Genomic DNA, 20,129 nt, shown 5'->3' on the forward strand with positions numbered 1-20,129 from the left:
ATGCGAGTCACAGCCACTGAGTACCCGGAGCCACCCCCGGGTTGTCCCGCGGTGTGCAGGAAAAAGGCGGCGCCGACTTTTCTAGGTTCAGCCGTGCCACCTTGTGGCTGAAGCGCCACCTTGTGGCTGAAGAGCATGTCGACTTCAACGGGGTCTGGAAAGGGCTCCTGGCCGTTTATCCAGGATCCAGATTAGGAAAACATACCCCACATTCCTTGTATCAGACAAAGCTGCTTGATGTGAAATTATTTAACCAAGCGCACTGCAGGCTGCTTGGCAGACAGCCTCCTCGCTGGGGCAGCAAAGCCAGGAAATTGGCCTATTTTATTCGCATTCCCCTGAAAGTGTCCCTGGAGGAAGGGAATCTCATCAGGGTGAGCTTTTCAGCAGGGCACTGGCCAAAGCTGCCAGGCAGATGAATAGATGAAGGCTGGTGGAAATAGCCACTTGCTCTGGAAGAGCTGACTTTGTCATTCCCTATGTTGTATTTATGTAATCATTTTGATCAAGTATCACCAAATGTTCTGTTCCTAAACCTCCCATGCTCTTTTACCTCCACTGACTGCAGGTGACTGCCAGCTCTTTCATGTTTTCTTACCCGTCGTTATTTTCTTTCTGTTGGCCACTAGCTAAGGAACACGTACGACGTAATCGGCAGAGTCGGACCTTTTTGGTGGAGAATGTCATAGGAGAAATCTGGTCCGAGCTGGAGGAAGGTAGCATCTTTAAACGTCCTTTGCCCCTGCTGGATTGTGTGTGTGTGTGTGTGTGTGTGTGTGGGCTGCTGGCAAAAATGCATTTCTATTTGTTCCTTTTGTACTTTTGGAAAATGTTCCAAGTCAGTTGGTTTTACAGACCACTCGCCCAGGGAGAGCTCTTTTTGGAGCTGTAATTTTGCATGTTCTAAAACCATATAGGTTCTTCAGAAGAAAAGTAGGAATTGGAACTCACCAGTTCCAGATTGAGTCTTGTGCTAAACAGCAGGTCATTTGATGGTGCTATTAACTTGGCAGGAAGTGGTCCACACGTGCCAGGTATGCAGCAGCGCATGACCTGAATGCTTTAGTCCTAAAGATTCACTCATTTGGGTTCATCATCCATGCTAACCGGCACTTCTGGGCAGACACTATCTCATCTCTTTAGTCATGAATAACTCACTGTGTGGCTAATTAGCAAAACTATTGTACTAATGAGTGTTGATGGCGCTTAGCTGGGTACAGAAAGTCATCCTGCCAGCTTGTTCCAGGACATGATGGACAAGTGGTCTATATAAAGGTTGGCTGTTTTTGTACCAGGTGACAAGTATGTGGTAGTGGACAGTGGCGGTGGCACCGTAGACGTGACAGTCCATCAGATATGGTTACCGGAGGGACACCTTAAAGAACTGTACAAAGCAACAGGTAAGCCTGAGAAAATGAGAAAAATGGCTAATTTTCTCATGCCTGAGTTGTTTAACTCATTTCAGATTTCTCTCAGTATCTCATTCTTTCAGTGCCACCAGCATGTGGAATTACAGGCAGTAGAGGATATGGATACGTGAGACCAGAGAGCAAAATGCAGTTAAATGGCCTTTAAAACACAAACCACCATAACTTGGGTTTGGGCATAAAGTGAGCCTGTTTCAGATCCTGGCCATGATCGTCACCTGTGATCTGGTTAAGCTTTCTAGGGAGGTCCCAGGACGCCTGGTCTTGGATCAAGATCATCAAACCAAAGAACATTCTCTTTTTCTTGGTGGGGTGGGGATGAGTAATTAGTAGATCACAGGGACTAAGTGAGGTCTGCTGGTTTTCCAGACACTGTCCTTGGATATCTTGGGTGGGAATACCATGATGCCCCTAGTTAGTTAAATGTATTGATTTTATTTCAAATGTAATTGATTTTAAACAGATTGTTGACGAGTGATTTCTGTAGGAAAGTTTTTCCACGTGGAATGAGAAGAACCTAAGGGTTTTAAAGTGTAAGTAAAAACGCATAGCTGCGGTCTGCTGGCTAAGTGGGTCCAAGTCTGTGCTGCTGTCTTTGAGCAGAACCCAGAACCCAGGGTAGGCTGCTTCTCAGACTCCAGATTCCATTTCTGACTGTTTTTAACATAGTGGTCTCCCATTTTGTTCTTGACTCAGGTGGACCCTATGGATCTTTAGGAGTAGATTATGAATTTGAAAAGCTTCTGTGTAAAATATTCGGAGAGGATTTTATTGAGCAATTCAAAATCAAGCGTCCTGCGGCCTGGGTTGACTTAATGATTGCATTTGAGTCTCGCAAAAGGGCAGCTGCCCCGGACCGAACTAACCCGCTGAACATCACCCTGCCCTTCTCCTTCATTGACTACTACAAGAAGTTCCGTGGGCACAGTGTGGAGCACGCCTTGAGGAAGAGCAAGTGAGCTGGGCTCATGTTTGGCTCAGGACAGTCTAGGGGGTAGATTCTGTTCATGGGGAGGAGGAAGGTGGTGTGGACTCTGAGTTCCAATCCTACACACTTGCTGTGTGACCTTGGGCAAGTGACTCAACTTTTTTGTTCCTTACTTTTTTCATCTGGAAAATGGGCATGATAATTCCACTTACCTCAAAGGGTTGTTGTGAGGATGAAATGTATTCGTATATGCTTAGCACAATGCCTGAGGCCTGGAAAATACTATCTCTGTGTCAGCTATGATTACGAAGTACAAAGATAAGCTGTATGAAATCAGGGAAGTTTGTCTGTTTGGGGCCCTGCTTTACCCCCAGTGTCTACAACAGATCCTGATGCATAGGTAGTAGGTGCTCAGTAAATATTTGTTGAATTATTTATCTCCCTGCCTTCTGCACTAGACTTTGGCATCCACTGTCTTGGGGGAATGTTTTGGCCACAGGCAAAAGCAAAGAGAAACAAAAGAGGTTATGCCTTAGCTTTGAAGCTTCTAAGGGTCTGGGTCCTGGTGGTTTAGTGTATTTCTAAGGGTTCTTTGGACTTTCAAGCCCCCTTCGGCCCCCTCGGATGTGACAACCATTCTACCAGGGCCCATGACTATGCAGGTTAGCCTGGGTATCCTTTATACACTCACCGCTCATTCTCTCTCTGTCATGCCTCCACAGTGTGGATTTTGTGAAGTGGTCCTCGCAGGGGATGCTGAGGATGAGTCCAGATGCCATGAATGCCCTTTTTAAGCCGACCATTGATAGCATCATTGAGCATCTCCGTAAGTGATCAGCCAGGGCTCGGCCACTCAGTGGGGCAGAGCCAAGAATGGGGACTGATGTTTCCAGTATCACCAACCAGTATATGTGAAGTCAGGATGGCAGGGGGTCTGGGTCTTGGAGCCGCAGGCCAGGGCCCCGGCAGGAGTGGGCAGGGCCTGGGCATGCATGAGGGCGGTTGCTGGGCACTGGCTGTGGATCCCTCACCTCAGGTACTGCAAAGCAGCCCGGAGCCTGTTCTCACTTGGGCTTCCATTTGGCTTCAAAAGTCAGAGAGCCGGGAGATCTAAAGCAATATTATCATCGAGTGACAGACCTTAGGGAATGGATGGTCTTTGCTGTATCAGAACAAATTAGAAACCGCAACCTCTGCTGGGGAGGAGGAACTGCTGTGTAAACCAAAGAAAGGGTCTCCCACAAGAGAGCAAACAGAATCTGGCCGTGCAGTTAACCTGCTCCCTCAGGGGCCCTCGCCCAGGGATACACGGTAGACTCACCAGGGCCTCTTTCAGTATCCAGGCCCTCCACACACTTCCCACCCTGCACCTACACAGTCAGAACTCCTAGAGGTGGGATGGGAATTTTATGAAAACCAAAGAATAATATTGATGACAGCCTGCCTTAACAGAACCGCAGGTTTGGAGAGGGCAAGGGGTATTCATTTATATGTAACAAAGAACTACGTAAACTGATCACTGTCTAGCTGTTAAAATGGGTTTCTACTTAGCAGTAGCTTTGGTTTTTATTCCTGAGCATATTGATGTACAAACCCCTCCTTTCTTGAAAAGATTGGCTCTACAAAAATATTCCGTTCAACAAGTTCAGGCTAAGCCTGTCCTCCAGCTGGCCCAAGCGGCTTTGTCCATTCTCCACATTCTCAGGCCACCCGGTCCCCCCTGGCTTTTGGTGACAGGTCTCTGTCCCTTCCTCCTCCCTTTCAGGGGACCTGTTTCAGAAGCCGGAGGTGTCCACGGTCAAGTTCCTCTTCCTGGTGGGCGGCTTCGCCGAGGCGCCCCTCCTGCAGCAGGCGGTGCAGGCTGCCTTCGGCGACAAGTGCCGTATCATCATCCCCCAGGACGTGGGCCTCACCATCCTCAAGGGCGCCGTCCTCTTCGGCCTGGACCCCGCTGTCATCAAGGTGCGCCGGTCCCCGCTCACCTACGGGGTTGGGGTGCTGAACCGCTACGTGGAGGGCAAGCACCCGCCCGAGAAGCTGCTGGTGAAGGACGGCACTCGCTGGTGCACTGACGTCTTCGACAAGTTCATCTCCGCTGACCAGTCCGTGGCCCTGGGCGAGCTGGTCAAGCGCAGCTACACCCCGGCCAAGCCCTCCCAGCTGGTCATTGTCATCAACATCTATAGCTCTGAGCTCGACAACGTGAGCTTCATCACCGACCCTGGGGTGAAGAAGTGCGGCACGCTGCGCCTCGATCTCACGGGGGCCAGCGGCACTGCCGTGCCCACCCGCAGGGAGATCCAGACCCTCATGCAGTTCGGGGACACCGAGATCAAGGCCACGGCCATTGATGTAGCCACCTCCAAGAGTGTCAAGGTTGGGATCGACTTCTTAAATTACTAACCGGCCCTCCCCGCCCCCTGTCCCCTTGGACTCAGCTCACCTGCATCTGCTGACCTCGACCCTGACTGTTCTTTCCCTGCCCTTGACCCTAGCCATCACCCGTCTGAATTTCAGCAGGGAAGATGAGAACAGCCAGGGCTAGAAATAATTAGGGGTTTTTGAGGGCATACTGGAGTCGGAAAAACTGTTGGCAGTGAAGATGGAGGTTGGGAAATAAGAAATTTGAGGATCCCAGAAAAGCAGCTAGTGTTCATAGGTACGAAGTGGTGAAACCCCCCCTCCCCCACGCCACCCCACAAGGGAATCAGTACATTTCTGCAGCAGTGATCGGGCTTGGGGTGAAGAGATCTCCCTTATGTAGAACTTAGGATGCCCTGTCGCGATCCTTCCAGATTTGAAATAAGATCTTTGAGCCAGGAGGAGATTCTTCATCTCTCTGAGACTTTTCTTTTTTACGTATTTTGGATGGCAGTCAATATAAAATGCCATCCATCTGCAGTTAATTTCTTTTCATCATGGTGTGATTAAAAGTGATGATTCACTGGGAACTTGGAGGGTTTTTAGCTGGTGGGAGAAGACTGCCTACACTGGGCGCTATTTTAGGTTCTCATAATTTAAATTCCAAAAAGGTTTAGTGAAGAATAACTGTAGCTTCAGCTAATCCACTAGAATTTGTGAGTGGGAGAGCTGACACCTCAACTTTTCAGCAGGTAAAAACTTGCTTCGAGGGAAATGGATATTGAGCTAGTGACATATCCCAAATTATATGCTGTGATAGAACTCCCCAAAGGCCAAATCCTGATTTCTGAATTCATAAGTAATTTGAGTTAACCTTAGTAGGAGTCTGTGTGAGAAAATGAAGCTGCAGTTTGCCTTGTTCACATCACCAAGCCCGGGAGTCCGGAAGAGTCCCTCCCCTTGACAGGCACACGTATTTTAAACTAACTCCCTCCTCCCTGCTTGCCCTCATCTCCCTAAGAGATTTGGCCATTTATTTCCACATTTTGAAAAGAACACATTGGTGATACATGGGCAGAGAATCTGTTTAACGAAACGTTTCATTAAAATCTTCAGTTTTAAAACTAGAACTGAAGATTCTATCTAAAGGCATTCAGAGATCTGTACTTAGTGAATGAAGCCGGGTTTTTTCAAACCAGAATCTGCAATTTTTAGTAAATGCCACAGGGGACTGTGGTTCAATTGGAATTTGAAAACTCCTAACTTCGGGGTTTTGGAAAGCTGGGGCACAGACCAGAGCCTGCAGCTTCCAGTTGGGTTCCCTTAGGGAGTGAGTCTACAAGTGAAGAACCACAATCCCACACCTTGCCCTCTTGTGAGTGGGGCTGGAGCTCCAGCTGGCTTGGGGATGGCACTTTTAACCTTCACAGGAAGGGCCTGGGGAGGAAAAAGATCGGAAGAAAGGCAGCCTAAGAATGGGGCTGAGGAACCAACTGGTGTGTGTGCCCGCTCTCCATCCTTCCCCACTTGCAAAGCCAGTCTTCAACATTCAGGAGCCAACTGAGGAAAAGAATCAAGAACCTGACTCAGCCCGTGTGATCTGTTCAAAGCTGTCTTTTCCACCTGCTGGAGTGAATTCGATTTTAAATCACCGGAGGCATGCATAATGAATGAGGGGAGGATGGGTGACTCAGCCACTAACTTTGAATGCAACTTGGATTCACAAACCCATTATCACAGCCCATTATCATATGCAGATTTTAAGTAGCATTTCCAACTTCATTCTAACGTGTCTTCTTTTTCACATCGCTGGCTGCAGAATTCCCTACTAGAATGTGAAACACTAACAAACCACAGAACTAGAGAATGCTAGTCACATACTTAGTAGCGGGGTTTCGCATGGAGACACAAATGTGCGCTCTAGGGTTCTCCTGCTGCCTGCTCGGCTTCAAAAGCTAAATGTTATGGGTCTTTCTTTGGTGTTGCCAGCCATACTCTACAAACAAGACTTTTCCATTTAGTTATAAGTAATATAATTTTATGTACATATAATATTAGAAAATTGTACAGAATCTTGATTTCTACAATGTGCTCTTGTTAAAAAAAAAGGGAAAATGCTCTTTGAATTTTGTTGATGACATTGCTGCCTTTAAGTTTCCATGGTTTCATTTCTTAATTGTGCTTACTAGACATTGATTTGTACTGATGCTAAGCTATGGACTGTGTGTGCAGACTGAGGCACAGAGGTGCCTAGGGTCAGAATCCTCTACGAAACAGACCGGCTGGATTGACAGCTCCATCAGACCTTTCTACACACACATCCTTCCCAAAGGTTCACAGTTTATATTTAAAGGTGCACAATAATGTATCGATTCTCCTGAACTGTCTTTGAGAGCTGAACGTTCTGGTTCTGTAAGCCATGTGACTGTGCAGAAAAACCTCCGAAAACTCTGTGTCCCTGCAGGGTTGTCAGCGTCTCCTTGTGGGGCGAAGCAGTCACTCTGAAGGCAAAGTGTGATGTTTTCAGGACACCAGAATCAAAGGAAGGAATCAGGTGGTACACAAATCCAGCTTTTCTACTGGATTAAGTGTGAGTAATAGAGTCAAGTCCTTTTCTTGGCTAATGTAAGGCCTTTCCCATCTTGCATTAAGGATGTCTCCTTGTCTACTATTTCTCTTAAATGAAATGGTTGAAATTTGCAATGTTGGCAAAAAGATGATGGAGAGGGGGTGATGATTTTACTGGATTTTCTTCTGCCCCAGAGATGCAGCCCTAATAGACTTCTTAGAGGGAATCCTCAAATCCACCCCTTCTCCCCTTCCCCCCCACAGAAATATTCTAGAGTAAGAGCACTGGATAGGTACACTTGGACACATTTTCTAATCTTAGAAAGTTTCTAAAAGGCCCGTTGTCTTAACCCATTACTCAATTGTCCCTGGCATATTATCTGAGGTTCAAGTTTCTTGGAAGCAGAACTGTCAAAGGGTTTCCTTTGTAACTTCCCTTTCTGTACACAGCAGGCATTAATAGATGTTGAATGTCAGACAAGAATGTCAGACGGACAAGAGAGGAAAGAGGAAACATACAAGCGTTTCTGCAGACCGATGGCTAAGATGAGTCCAGATTAAAGAGCCTGCCCTACCCCTAGAATGTTATTTAGATCAAGTTTAGCTTTTAGAGTCCAGGTCTGGTTAATTGCCAGGGTGGCAAAGAATCGCATGCACCTATATAAACAGGAGTCAAAATGCATTATTAGCTGAAGATCAAATCACACATTGTAGAGATGAAATAGCTGTGATTAAGCTGCATATTTATGCTGGGAAATGGCTGAAGTGGATGACTAGTATAAAAGTTGTTGGCCATAACATCATATCTCTTATCTGCTTGGAATATGAAAATATATTCTAAAATAACAGCCACTGGGGTCTTGTTCACTATAAATTCAAACTTCACAGAACTTGGCAGCAATTCACAATTTGACTGTATCTGCAAACTGTCTTCAAAGATGTCTAATAAAGCAAAACTCTGGATCTCATGTGGCCCAGACTTTTTTTTTGCACTCTGAATTTGTAAATGGAATTATAGATACATTACTGACATTCCCCTCTACCCCATCTCAGATGGAAATTGATTTTCAGGTCTTTTCCTAGGTGTTGCAAGCTTTATTAACTTTCATTCCAATAAGACTGGCTCCTCTGTTCACTGGGAACCAAGCCTCCATTGACATCCATGAACCCCTTTTCCCTTGAAGCCAAAGAAAGCAACCTTGCCAGAGAGAAGGCAGATAAGCCACAGTGACAACTGACAACTCCACTGCACCCAAATGAAGGCCATAAAAAAAGAAAAGCAGAAGGCTAAGGACTGATGCCTTGTCCTCTGGTATCCTAGCAGGCACAACTAGCTGGCCGCTGCATCTAGGTCCTTGGGTTTATTCCAGGCGCTGTGTCTGGGTCACCCTCCAGAGTTGGCTCTAGTAGTTTCTGGATAGTCTGAGGCGGGCCCTAGGACCCCGAGGGAGGTATAAATGGGTTCTTCCTAAGTGGGTAGCTGCACCAGCTTTCATCTGAAGTTTAGTTCCCATGAGGAGAGGTCGGGAAGGCCGGGATGTGCAGTCAGACAAACGTGTATTGCATAGTAGAGCCAGCAGGCAGTCTGGCTGCCGTTTCCTCATCTGTAGGGAGCGGCTGGGACTAGCTGTCTGTAAAGGCCACTCAATCCCTGGATCTGGGTCACACAGTGGGCAGCTTGGTTTTGTCGACTTAAAAAAAATGCACAACGTGAGCGTTGAGAGCTAAGTTTTACTTGGGACAAAATGAGGACTATAGCCCGGGAGACAGCATTTCAGATAGCTCTGAGAAACTGCTCGGAAGAGGTAGGGGGGGAAGTCAGTATATATGTGATTTTGGTGAAGAGGGAGTACATGCAATCAGGCACATATTTTTTTGCAGAAGGTTTCTGCTAGTCTTCGTGAAGGCTACTGCTAGTCACGAGGAGCAGACGTCACCATGAAGGATTTTAGTGCTTTTCTAGATATGAGGAGATGCAAGAATTAGGCTCATAAAGTAAAATCGGCTCCTGAAAATATCTAACTCTCTGAAGCCCTGTTATGCCAGTTCTTCCCAGAGCACAGAGTGCCTCATTTCTGCTCCCCACCCTGAACTCCTTTCAGGGGGTGTTGAAAGTCAGCAACTTCAGTAGCACCTAAATTAACCCTAGTAGATGGCAAGTGCCTATTTGTAGTTGACAGTTTCAATCCAATGAGATGAAAGCTCATCTCCCATAAAATGAGGACGGTTAGAAGGAGTACGGCTCCACCTTCCCAGCATCCTTCATTTTGGTGCTTTGTCCCTTTCTGCCCGGTTACCTGTCCTGGCCATCTGGAGAGTCTCCTAGTAAGAGACACGAGGCTAGGAGGACAGGGGTGTGAGAAGGCCAGGGGCAGGGGTGTGAGAAGCCCAGGGGAAGCCGTCTGGGACACAGGCCTCTGCTTCCCTCCCAGGCTGCTTCCCCCGCCCCTGCCAAGGCCTGTTCCTGCCAATCCTCTCCCCCCAGCCCAGGCCTCCCCAGTGTCTACATCAGAAAAGGCGGCTTTGACCCGGATCCCTTCGTGTACCCTTCTCCACAATTTCCAAACCCAGAACGGCCTCGCCTGGGTGAGACCGTGTGTTCAGAACAGAGAACAGCTTCGGAGGCAAAATATTTTCCGGGCAAATCCCTGCATCTCACCCCATAGACCGACGCTGACCGAGTTCACTCGGGTTCACCAGTCGCCTCTGGCTCCCGGGCCCCGGACTTCGGCCAGGAGGCCAAAGGGTGAGGAAGGCGCGGGAGGGGCGTGGGGGGGGGATGGTCCGACTCCGCCCCTTCCCCCCCGCCCCCCCGCGGTCGAGGTGAGCTCACAGAGGCTGGGAGCCCTGGTGGAGGCCGAGCCAGAGCAGGAGGTCCCGCGGGGGGCCAGGATCCAGGCCAGCCAAGGTGAGGACGGGGCGGGGCAGGGCGGGGCGGGGCGAGGGGGCGTGTCCGCGCTTTCCGACCCGCTCCGCGGCCCCACCCCCAGCACACCTCCTTTCCGCGCTCTTCCCTTCAGCCTCCTCCAAGCAGGCCTCCGGGCTGGGTCTGCACCTGCGCAGCCGGCCACGCACCCGCGGCACACTGCTGGGCAACATAATCCTGCCCCCAGAGTGTAGACGTCTTTCGGTCACACCTCCTTGGACACAGGAACCTTCAGACAAGTTACTTAACTTCTCTGTGCCTTATTTTTCCATGTGTAAAATAGGGACTCAGGTAGGAACTAACCCTTAGGGCGGCCGTTAGCGTTTCACAGGAATGCAGTCCTGTCTTCAGCTGTGTTGTAGCAGGTGTTCTTCAAATGTCTGAACTGTTTTAAAAATTCCCATCACTGCTGAGTAAACCGTGACTGAGGCCCTCCCCTCCACCCCTGAGGCCACTTGTCCTGGCCACAAGGGCATGACTTTTGAGAGAGTATCTGGCTTGGCAGGGTAGGACTTGGAAGCATCAACAGATGCCAGATGCAGGACCTGGCCCATTTGGGGGCACCACAGGCCATCCCAGAAGGGAGAAGGGGTCTGGCTCGGGAGACAGCATCCACATAAACTGACGCTGTTTGGTCCGCCCCCCGCCCCATCTTGGACTCCATGCCAGCCTTTGCAACTTCTGATCCTTTCCAGCCACAGTTTACTCTAATCTTTGTTATGCCCTGTACATTGCATGTTTAACCGCATCCTTGGCTAATTGTGGTGCTTTCTCTCTGTCCTAATCCCCTGGCAAGGTTATTGACGCCCAAGGGCTCTAGCACATGCGCAGTGAGTTCTCCAGGCAAGGACTTCCCTTCATTAACAGAGAGCAAAATCATGGAGTCTTCCAAGACCTTCATGAGACACCTGCCGATCACACCAGGCTACAGTGGTAAGTGGTGATGTGCCCTGCAGGGGGACCATGGTCCTGATTGCTGTCCCTGCCTTGCCCCACTGTCCGTGTCCGACCGGCTTATTGGACCAGTACAGGCACTTTAGCTTTTCAGAAACTTGCTGAAAGTGTTTCATTGCTGAAGATGGCAGATAACTGGGTTCTGATAAGTGGGGAGATAGAATCTAGGCAGATCTCCCAGGACATGGCCTGCTATGTAAGAAGCGCTTAATTAATGTCTGTTGTATACATTTGGACCAGGATAGACACGATGAATAAGCTGAGGCTCTGTCCTTCTTCCCAAGTTGTGCTGTTCCCATGAACTAGGGCTGTCCTTATGGTCCCATTTCTTCCTGTGTCCCCTAGAGGGATGGTGACCAACTTTTTTGGTTTGCCGGGAATGGTCCCAGTTTTAGCACTAAAAGTCCTGCATCCCAGGAAACCCCTCAGTTGTTGGCAAACCAGGACAACTGGTCACCCTACCTAAGGGCTTTTCCTCCTCAGGCTTCTGAGAATTTACTAAGTCACATCCCTGTGGGTAACAAACCTGGTGGTCCCCATAGGCCCTCTGCTCTCACATATAGGTATTCTCGGTGGGGAGAGGCACGGAGAATATTCCAAGGTTGCCCATCCTCACCCTGGTCCTACTGGTTGGTTAAGAGAATAGGCTTTGGGTTCTAATAAACTGAGATTCCAATCTCTCCCTGGCCATTATCTATGTGATTGTAAGTAAGTTACTTACCTCTCTAAGGTAAGTAGAAATTTCTATAAAATGGTTGTATTAGTTTCCTAGGGCTGCTGTGTAAAACAACAGATAGCTATTCTTTCACAGTTCTAGAGGCCCGGAGTCTGAAATCAAGATGTTGGCAGGGCCGTGCTCTCTCTGATGGCCCTTGGTGTTCCTTGGTTTGTGGCAGCATCACTCCAGTCTCTGTCCCCATCTTCACATGACTCTTCATGTGGTCTTCTGCTCAGTGTCTCTGTGTCTGTGTGTCTCAAATCTCCCTCTCCTTTTTCTTGCGAGGACATCAGGCACTGGATTTGGAGCCCACCCTAAATCCATGATGACCTCATTTCCAAATCCTTAGTTACGTCTGCAAAGACCCTATTTCCAGATAAGTTCACATTCACAGGTACCAGGGGTTAGGACTTGGATAGGTCTATCAATTCAACCCATTACATGGGGTCGGGATAGATTCCTCCTAAGACTCTTGTGAGGATTAAAGGAGCCAGCACACAAAGCCCATTTAAAATATCTTGGCGCTTAGCAAGACTCAGTAAAGGTAGCTTGTATTTCTATGTGTGTGTGTGCATATACGCAATCAGGTAAAATCTATGCAGATCAAAGTAGACCCTGATGGAGAAAAACCGTGTGACAGGGCCCCTGGGTGTCTACGATCTCCTCCATGATGTTAGGGTATCTTTTAATTGTCCAAAAACTGAGGAGACTGGATAGTGGGTGGAAGACTTCCAACACTGTCAGGAACAGTTTAGTAATTGGATTCTTCCTGAGGAGGTTTCTTGCAGGTGCACGGGGTGAGGGTTGCTGCTCTCAACTCTGGGGCCAGGTTTTCTGGCCCTGGGGACAAGGGCAAAAATGGTGGGCTTCAATAATGGGATTTATTTATTTATTTATTTATTTATTTATTGACAGTTTAAAGCCAAGTCTTAACCAGTTTTTCCACCTTTGTTCTTTTAAAAACTGGTCTTATTATGGCAGCATTTTAGTACTTAGGATTCAGCATCCAGTTTAAATAAATAGTTGTGTTTTACCCATACTAATTGTAATGATTACATGTTATTTTGTGGGAAATGGTGAGAAATTGTGCTCGGGGTGGGTCTCACAGATAATGAATTTACCTTTTTGTGTAATAGGTCTCTGCTTTTAATAAGCCCGCAATTTCCCGGTGGTCCAACAGAAAAGATCCCCAATTGCATTTGGGAAGTGTCAAGGAAAATAAGCTTTCTCTCTAAAAAGATGAATAATTTCAATTACTCCTTCGACTAACATTTTGGTCCATTAAATGCTTTCCCCATTTGCCGTTTGGGCTGACATCAGGGGCTTTGCTATCAAAGAATATTACTGTCATCTCCTTTGTTGAAACGGGCCTTCCCTCCCCACTTCAAGGTCAGTTTTTCATGGCCTTGGGAGGGCCCAGCCGCAGTGGAAACAACAGCGCGGCTTGTATTAATGGCCTTTGGGAAAATGCAGTGTTGTCGGCCAAGGAAGAAATGGCAAGGGGTGGGCTGAGATTCTGGGGGTTTGGGCAGGTTCTGAACACCTCGCTGAAGGTCGTGATTCCTTCGGCTCTTGCAGGCTTCGTGCCCTACCTTAGCTGCCAGGGCACCTCCAGCGAGGACAACATGTCCCACTGTCTGAAAATCTTCCAGGAGAACACACAGCGGTATAAAGACCAGCTGGAGGAATTACGCCGCTCAGTGGCCACTGCCCCGAACTAAAGCCCGTCTGCTCAGAGGAGACGGTCCTGCGGACCCTGCACCAGTATTACTGGCAGTACCGCCCCTTGATTCTGGGTACTGGCTCCCAGAAACCAGCCCCCCTTCTCCCTGGGCCCAAGCGCAGGGCCTGGCCGTCTTGCTGAGCTGCCACTGAGGGCACTGGGTCCAGCACAGTTCCAGGTCCCCAGGCGTCTGTGCAAAATGGAGAGGCTCAGTTTCTTAAAAGGAGAAAGAAACATTTCCAGGGGGAGAGGGAGACAGGTGGGGAGGAGGATGCTAGGTACTAAGCTCCCTGGACAATCATCACAGAGGTTCAGAGAGCAGCTGTTGTCTCAGTAGGTACTGCTTTTAGTTGCTTTCTCTGTGCCGGCTACCGTTATTTCATTAACCACCCACGATGACCCTATGAAGTCGATACTATTTTTCCCACTTTAGAGCAGTGTCCCTTGTCTGAGGTCAGACCTTGGTTTGAACCCAGCTCCTCCAGGTGCTGGCTGGGCGGGAAGGGGTTTTGCACTGAATAACAGTCACAATAACAGTGACAAAAACAACTGACAGTATGATTGTATCATGTTAATCATCACAACAATGATTTGTCCTAGACTATTTTTAAGGCCTAAAGGCCTATAAGAAAAGTAATGGACTGATTGTCTTTATTATTATTACTGTAATTGGGGACGTTTCAAGAACACATGCTGACTCTCATGTTTGGCGTGCTTTAAAAATTTCCAAGTCATTACAAGGAACATCTGCCTAAGAGTTGGGATTTAGCCCAGCTCCATGACTATTTGCTGTGTGACCTAGGGCAGGTTGCTTCCCCTCTCTGGGCTACAGTTCCTTCATCCAAGGCAGGGAAGGATGGATTAGACACTCCCTAGGGTGCCTTCCAGCTTTTAGGTTCTGGGACTCAGTGGCCTAATTCAATTCTTACAGCAACTGAAGGGCAGTTATCTTACATCTCACAAATGTGAAATTGCCAAAGGTCAGCCAGCCAGGCAGCCAGAGCTGAGTCTGATGTGCTTTTTCCTGACCTGCATGCTTCTCTTGATTCCCTTATTCAGATTGTCAAAGAGCATTGTCTGAAGCTGTTTTTCTTTTTTTTTTGTAATTAGTCTGAGAAAAGAGTGGGATCTATTTAAGAGCAAGAACTTGGGAATCAGAGAGACCTGGGTTTGAATCCTGACCCTATCACTTCCTTGCTATGTGACCTTGGCCAAGACTTTCTTAACCTCTCTGAGGTCTCAGTGTCCTTCTCCACAAAGTGTAGGTAATAATGGCACCAACTTCTTACGGTTTGTAAGAGAATAAAATGAGAGCCTATGCAAAGCCCTACCAACGTGCTGGCATGCAGGATCAACCAACCGGTGGTAGCTGCCCTCATCACGTCTAGGGGCCTAGTGCTTCCCCCGGGGCTGATTGTTGGGGTGCCAGCTAGCTTGGGAGCATCGCCCACTGTGTGGCTTCTCAAAGCCCTCAGGAAGCATGGCATCTTTTTACAGAATGCAAGTACATAACGAAACCTCTTCAGGAGCCCCCCATCCCCGGCTGGGCAGGCTACCTGCCGAGAGCCAGGGTCACTGAATTAGGCTGTGCCACGCGGTACACCGTCATGGCCAGAAACTGCTACAGGGACTTCCTGGACATCGTGGAGCAGGCCAGGAGAGCACACCTGAAACCGTATGAGGAGTAAGTCTGCCTTGTAACTCAGGTAACAAGAACGAGGGGAAGAGCGGATCTCAGGCCAGGGGTTTCCAGATGTCGCCAGCCCAGCGCTAGGACTGTTTTTTTGGTGTCTGTTTTGTTTTACAGAAGGCGCTGTGTTTGTAATTGCAGGACCTGCCAAGTAGGCAGCCACGTCCTGCTCCCCACCTGCTCCCAGCAAGTTCCAGAAGCCTTGCTTCTGGTCTTTGCTGGTTTGCAGGGAGAGGCTGGCAGTAAAAACCAACTGGGCCCCCTATCCGGGCAGCAACCTAAGGCTCAAGCATGCTGAGGAAGGGAGATGGTAGGGTACTGCATGGAGTGGGGGGCTCTTGTGGCCTCAGTTTTTCCTTCTGTAAAATGGAGATGATGATCCTTTAGGATAAATTGTAAGGATCAGAAATAAACGCACCATGCTCATGCGGGACCTGCACAGATTATATTTATTTTTATTATTAATGAAAGGAATAACTCTATGACTTTTGTTCTTACTTTAGAATATATTGAGTTAGGCCCGCACCACCTCCTCCTACCCCTTCTCCAGAAATTTTGCTGCACGAAAGGCTGCTGCCAAAATATCCAGATTTCTCTATTCCAGGTAAGGGAGGACTTTCCTTCCTTCCTGCTGGTTTTAAAAAGGGGATGGTTTCAATTTCTCCACATCTTTGCTAACACTTTTTATTTTCTGCTTTTTTTTTTTGATATTAGCCATTCTAATGGGTGTGAGGTGGTATCTCTTTATCATTTTGATTTGCATTTTCCTAATGATTAGTGATGTTGATCATCTTTTTATGTGCTTATTTGCCGTTTATACATTTCTTTGGATAAATGTCTATTCAAGCCCTTTGTTCATTTTTGGATCAGTTTGTTTGCTTTTTTGTTGTCAAGTGTTTGGAATTCTCTATATATTCTGGATACTAATCCCTTATCAGATATACAATTTGCAAACATTTTCCCCCATTCTGTGGATTGCCTTTAGATTCTCTTGTACACTGTAGATGGGAATGTAAAATAGTTCAGCTGCTATGGAAAACAGTATGGTGGGCTCTTGAAACAATTAAAATTAGAATGACCATACACCCAGCAATTCCACTTCTGAGTATATTCTGGAAAGAATTGAAAGCAGGGTCTTGTAGAGATATTTGTACACCCATAATTATAGCAGCATTATTCATAGTAGTGTAACCCAAGTGTCCATCTAAGGATGAAGGGATAAGCAAAATGTGGCCTATATGTACAACAGAATATTATTCAGTCTTAAAAAGGAAGGAAATTCTGACACAAGCTACAACACAGTTGAACTTAAAGGACATTATGCCGAGAGAAATAAGTCTAACAGAGAAGGAAATAACGTATGATTCAATTTATATGAGGTACTTAGAGTAGTCAAAATTAAAGACAGTAAATTAACAGTGATTGCCAGGACTGAGGGGAGGGGAGAATGGGGATTATTGCTTAATAGGTACAGAAGTGCAGTTTTACAAGAGAAAAAGTTACGGGGATGTAGGTGCTGATGTTGCACAACAGTGTGAATGGACTTAATACCACTGAACTGACACATAAAAATGGTTAAGATGGTGAGTATTATGTATATTTTAACACAATAAAAAAATTGTTTTCTAAGTAGAAAAAAAAAAAAGGCGGGTGGGATGTTTGCAGTAACCCCTCTGCCTCGCTGGGCCACCTGCCTGCAATTTGTGGGGCTGGTTTAATCTTCCAGGTGCTAGGTGTCCTACCCTTGGAAGAGCCCTGATGGAGGACCCCAGACCTCCGGTGAGGTGTGGCTGCACTCAGAGGCCAAATGTGTCATGCAACGGGAAGATTTATCTAGAGCCACTCTCTTCAGTAAAGGACGTGGAAGGGTAGAAGTGGAGAGCCTCCCAAGGAGAGGCACATATTAAGGGGGGCTCAGAAGCTCGCCATTCTCACGTGAGAGCCCCTCACACACCCCAACCAGCACGAGGGAAATTTCATACGACAAGCATCCTTTTCATTGCCACCTGCACCCTGACCGGTTGGTGATAACATGTCATTCATAATAAAGGCCTTTTATTGTCATGTGAGAATAAAGAGGATACACTTCTCAGCATGCTGAAGCGTCTATGGATTTTTTTCCAGGTTATGTTGACCTTGCTGGGTGAGGCCCAGCTCTTCCCGATCCTGAGGTAACATTGTGCACCTGGATCGGGCGCTCACTGAAGCCCTAGCCCGGCCGTCTAACGAGTCGGTCCCCATCAGCCACCTTGGGTTGTGGCATGGCAGTCCCCAACACTGGCACAGGGCCATGCCCACCCCAACCCTGGTGTTTCAGAATCCCAGTCCCCGGGAGAGCCCTGGCACACCAGCTGTACTGGTTTCCTAGGGCTGCTGTAATGGTACCCCAAACTGGGTGGTATGAGACAGCAGAAATTTATTGTCTCATACTTCTGGAAGCTAGAAGTCCACGTTCAAGGTGTTAGCAGGGCCATGCGCCCTCTGAAACCTTAGGGGAGAATCACCCCTTGCCTCTTCCCCACCGCCTGGTGGTTTGCTGTCAATCCTTGGCAATCTTCGGTGCGTCATTCTAATCTCTGTCATCATGTGACCTCCCTGTGTCTCTGTGTCTTCACATGGCTGTCTTCTAATAAGGACACCAGTCACACTGGATTAGAGCTTACCCTTCTGCAGTATGACCTCATCTTAACCAATTACACCTGCAACATCCTATTTCCAAATAAGTCACATTCTGAGGTACTGGGGATTAGGACTTCAATATATCCTTTTGCGGGGGGCAGAGTGGGGGGGACACAATTCAACCCATAACACTGGCTGACCTTTTATCACTGACAGGCACTCTCTCTGACTTCACTCTGCAGCCATTGGCACGAAGAAGAAATCAAAAGCAGCTCCTGGGGCAGTGAGGCCATTGTTATCAAAAGACTCAAAACTGCTGGGCCAAAAGATGAACTGAGCCACTCCTGAGCATTTTTCCCAAGGTGAGAATTTTCACCTGGGCTCCCTGGACCCCCAGGTTTCCATGGGTAGAAATCAGGAGTCATATCTGTGATGAGAAAAAAGAACTGGGATGAGAAAAAAGTTACATGTTTGTTTTCACTAACCGCCAAGTGAAATATAATATTTCCTTTGTTTATGAATGTAAGCAACAAACCCCAGCTGTACCTGTCACCTTAACCCAATAAAAATCCCAGATCTTTTCACATCATATGACATTTGTTGCAAACAGCTTGAAATAATGTTAATGTTGATCAGTACTTTATAATTACAGTTGTTATTGGAGCTACAATGTCTGCTCTCTAACATTGTTCTTCAACATATGTATAAGCCAACACATGGCTATTTCACAAATTTGTTCTTTTTAGTATTTTGATAGTATTTCAATATAACTAGCTCCCTTTGTAATCTCATGTGTTGTACTTTATGCATTTAAAAACATTGTTCTGAGAAGAGGTCCATAGGTTCATCAGACAGCCAGGGGGTCTGGGGCACAGAAATAGAAAGGAACCCTGTCCTGGGAAACAACAAAAGATGTGTGTAAGGGGTGGTTGTCATACAAAACAACACCCCAAACCCAATGGGATGTGGCATTACAATGCATCCTGTTATTAAAAGATAATGTGATAGAGGAATGCTATTGTGGAAAAAAATTTCTGATTCAGTACATGAAAAAAGCAAGACCATGAGACAGTACAATAACAGCAAACCCATGTGTACACACACACACGAACACACACACACCACTATAATCCTGTTTTTCTGTTTAAAAACAAGGGAGGAGTGGTAAAGGGAGCTAAGCCATAATACTAACTGATTATTTGGATGATGGTGTGATTGGTCTTTTTTACTTTCTTGTGGTTTTTTCAATTTTCCACAGCCAACAGGTATTGTTTTCATAATCAGGAAAAAATGTTTTCCTTATTTGAATTGATAAAATCCTTATTTGAAGTGATTAAAAAATAACCTTTTAGAGATTGCATGTTTAAAGAAAAAAGCCATGACTCAACAGAAGTTAGCTGCATTCTCTTCAAAGGGCTGGGACCAAGCTCAGTGAACAGGTGGGATTTTTTCCAGCTTTCTTACCACCCTGGGAAAGTGATCCCACAGCCTCAGGAAGGAAACCAGGAGACAGATCCCTCACCTGCCCAGGGCCGTGTGGTCCAGGCTGCTGCATCTCTGCTGGCCCCTCAGAAATGAAGAACACGGGAAGCAGTTCTGCCTGCTCCCCTCTCCCAAACCCATAGAGTCTGCAGATTACTGCTCTAGACCCAAGGTTTTTGAAGTCTTTGCCCATGAAATTAAGGGAGGCCGGGACCGAAACCACTTCTTTGCAACTGCCTTCATCTTGATTTCACTCGCGGGATAGAATCTTGTCAATATTTAAGTCACTAGCTAATTCCTGGCACTGACCTTTAAAAAATGACTTGAGCAGTAAAACAAAAACACAAAACAACAACCCAGTAACAGAAATAACAAAATCGAATAAAGGCAATTAAAAGATTGTCTAATAGTATCTAATTCTTGTATAACTTCATGATTAAGATAATCAAGTTCAGTGTGCATATCAAACTCCTTTTGTTGAAACAATTCCGCATTGCAATTCTTTTCCTTAATCTTTATCCTTTCTGTTTCTTCCTAGCCTGTAATTTCTAGAGCGTCGTCTGTCGGGGGAGGGAGAGAGGTGATTTTACTGCACAGCAGGTTATCATTATTAGCACAAGCTGCATCTGTAATGAGCTCATTCTTGCTGCTAAAAACAATTCTATTACCTGATAAGACAAAAATTCCCTCGATCTGGAAATGCTGAAGAAATGGAGGTTGTGAGTTTGTGTGT

The 20,129-nt window shown here is 46.9% G+C and overlaps 2 protein-coding genes across 2 annotated transcripts in view; both read left to right on the top strand.

Moving 5' to 3' along the window:
• Window positions 1–8,241, top strand: part of HSPA12A (heat shock protein family A (Hsp70) member 12A) — a 67,656-nt gene extending 59,415 nt beyond the window's left edge. The window contains exons 8-12 of the mRNA XM_061191030.1: window positions 630–716; window positions 1,296–1,400; window positions 2,124–2,382; window positions 3,078–3,181; window positions 4,121–8,241. Coding sequence (XP_061047013.1) covers window positions 630–716; window positions 1,296–1,400; window positions 2,124–2,382; window positions 3,078–3,181; window positions 4,121–4,758 — 1,193 coding nt within the window. The 3' untranslated portion in view covers window positions 4,759–8,241. The remainder of the gene's footprint in view (window positions 1–629; window positions 717–1,295; window positions 1,401–2,123; window positions 2,383–3,077; window positions 3,182–4,120) is intronic.
• A 2,847-nt stretch (window positions 8,242–11,088) lies between these two features.
• On the top strand, window positions 11,089–15,293 carry SPMIP5 (sperm microtubule inner protein 5). The gene is given in 4 exon segments (XM_061192977.1): window positions 11,089–11,143; window positions 13,461–13,595; window positions 13,598–13,678; window positions 15,103–15,293. Coding segments are annotated over 4 exon segments (462 nt in total).
• The last annotated feature ends 4,836 nt before the right edge of the window (window positions 15,294–20,129 follow it).

The sequence above is a fragment of the Eubalaena glacialis genome, chromosome 1 (genome assembly GCF_028564815.1).
Source record: "Eubalaena glacialis isolate mEubGla1 chromosome 1, mEubGla1.1.hap2.+ XY, whole genome shotgun sequence".
NCBI lineage: Eukaryota > Metazoa > Chordata > Mammalia > Artiodactyla > Balaenidae > Eubalaena > Eubalaena glacialis.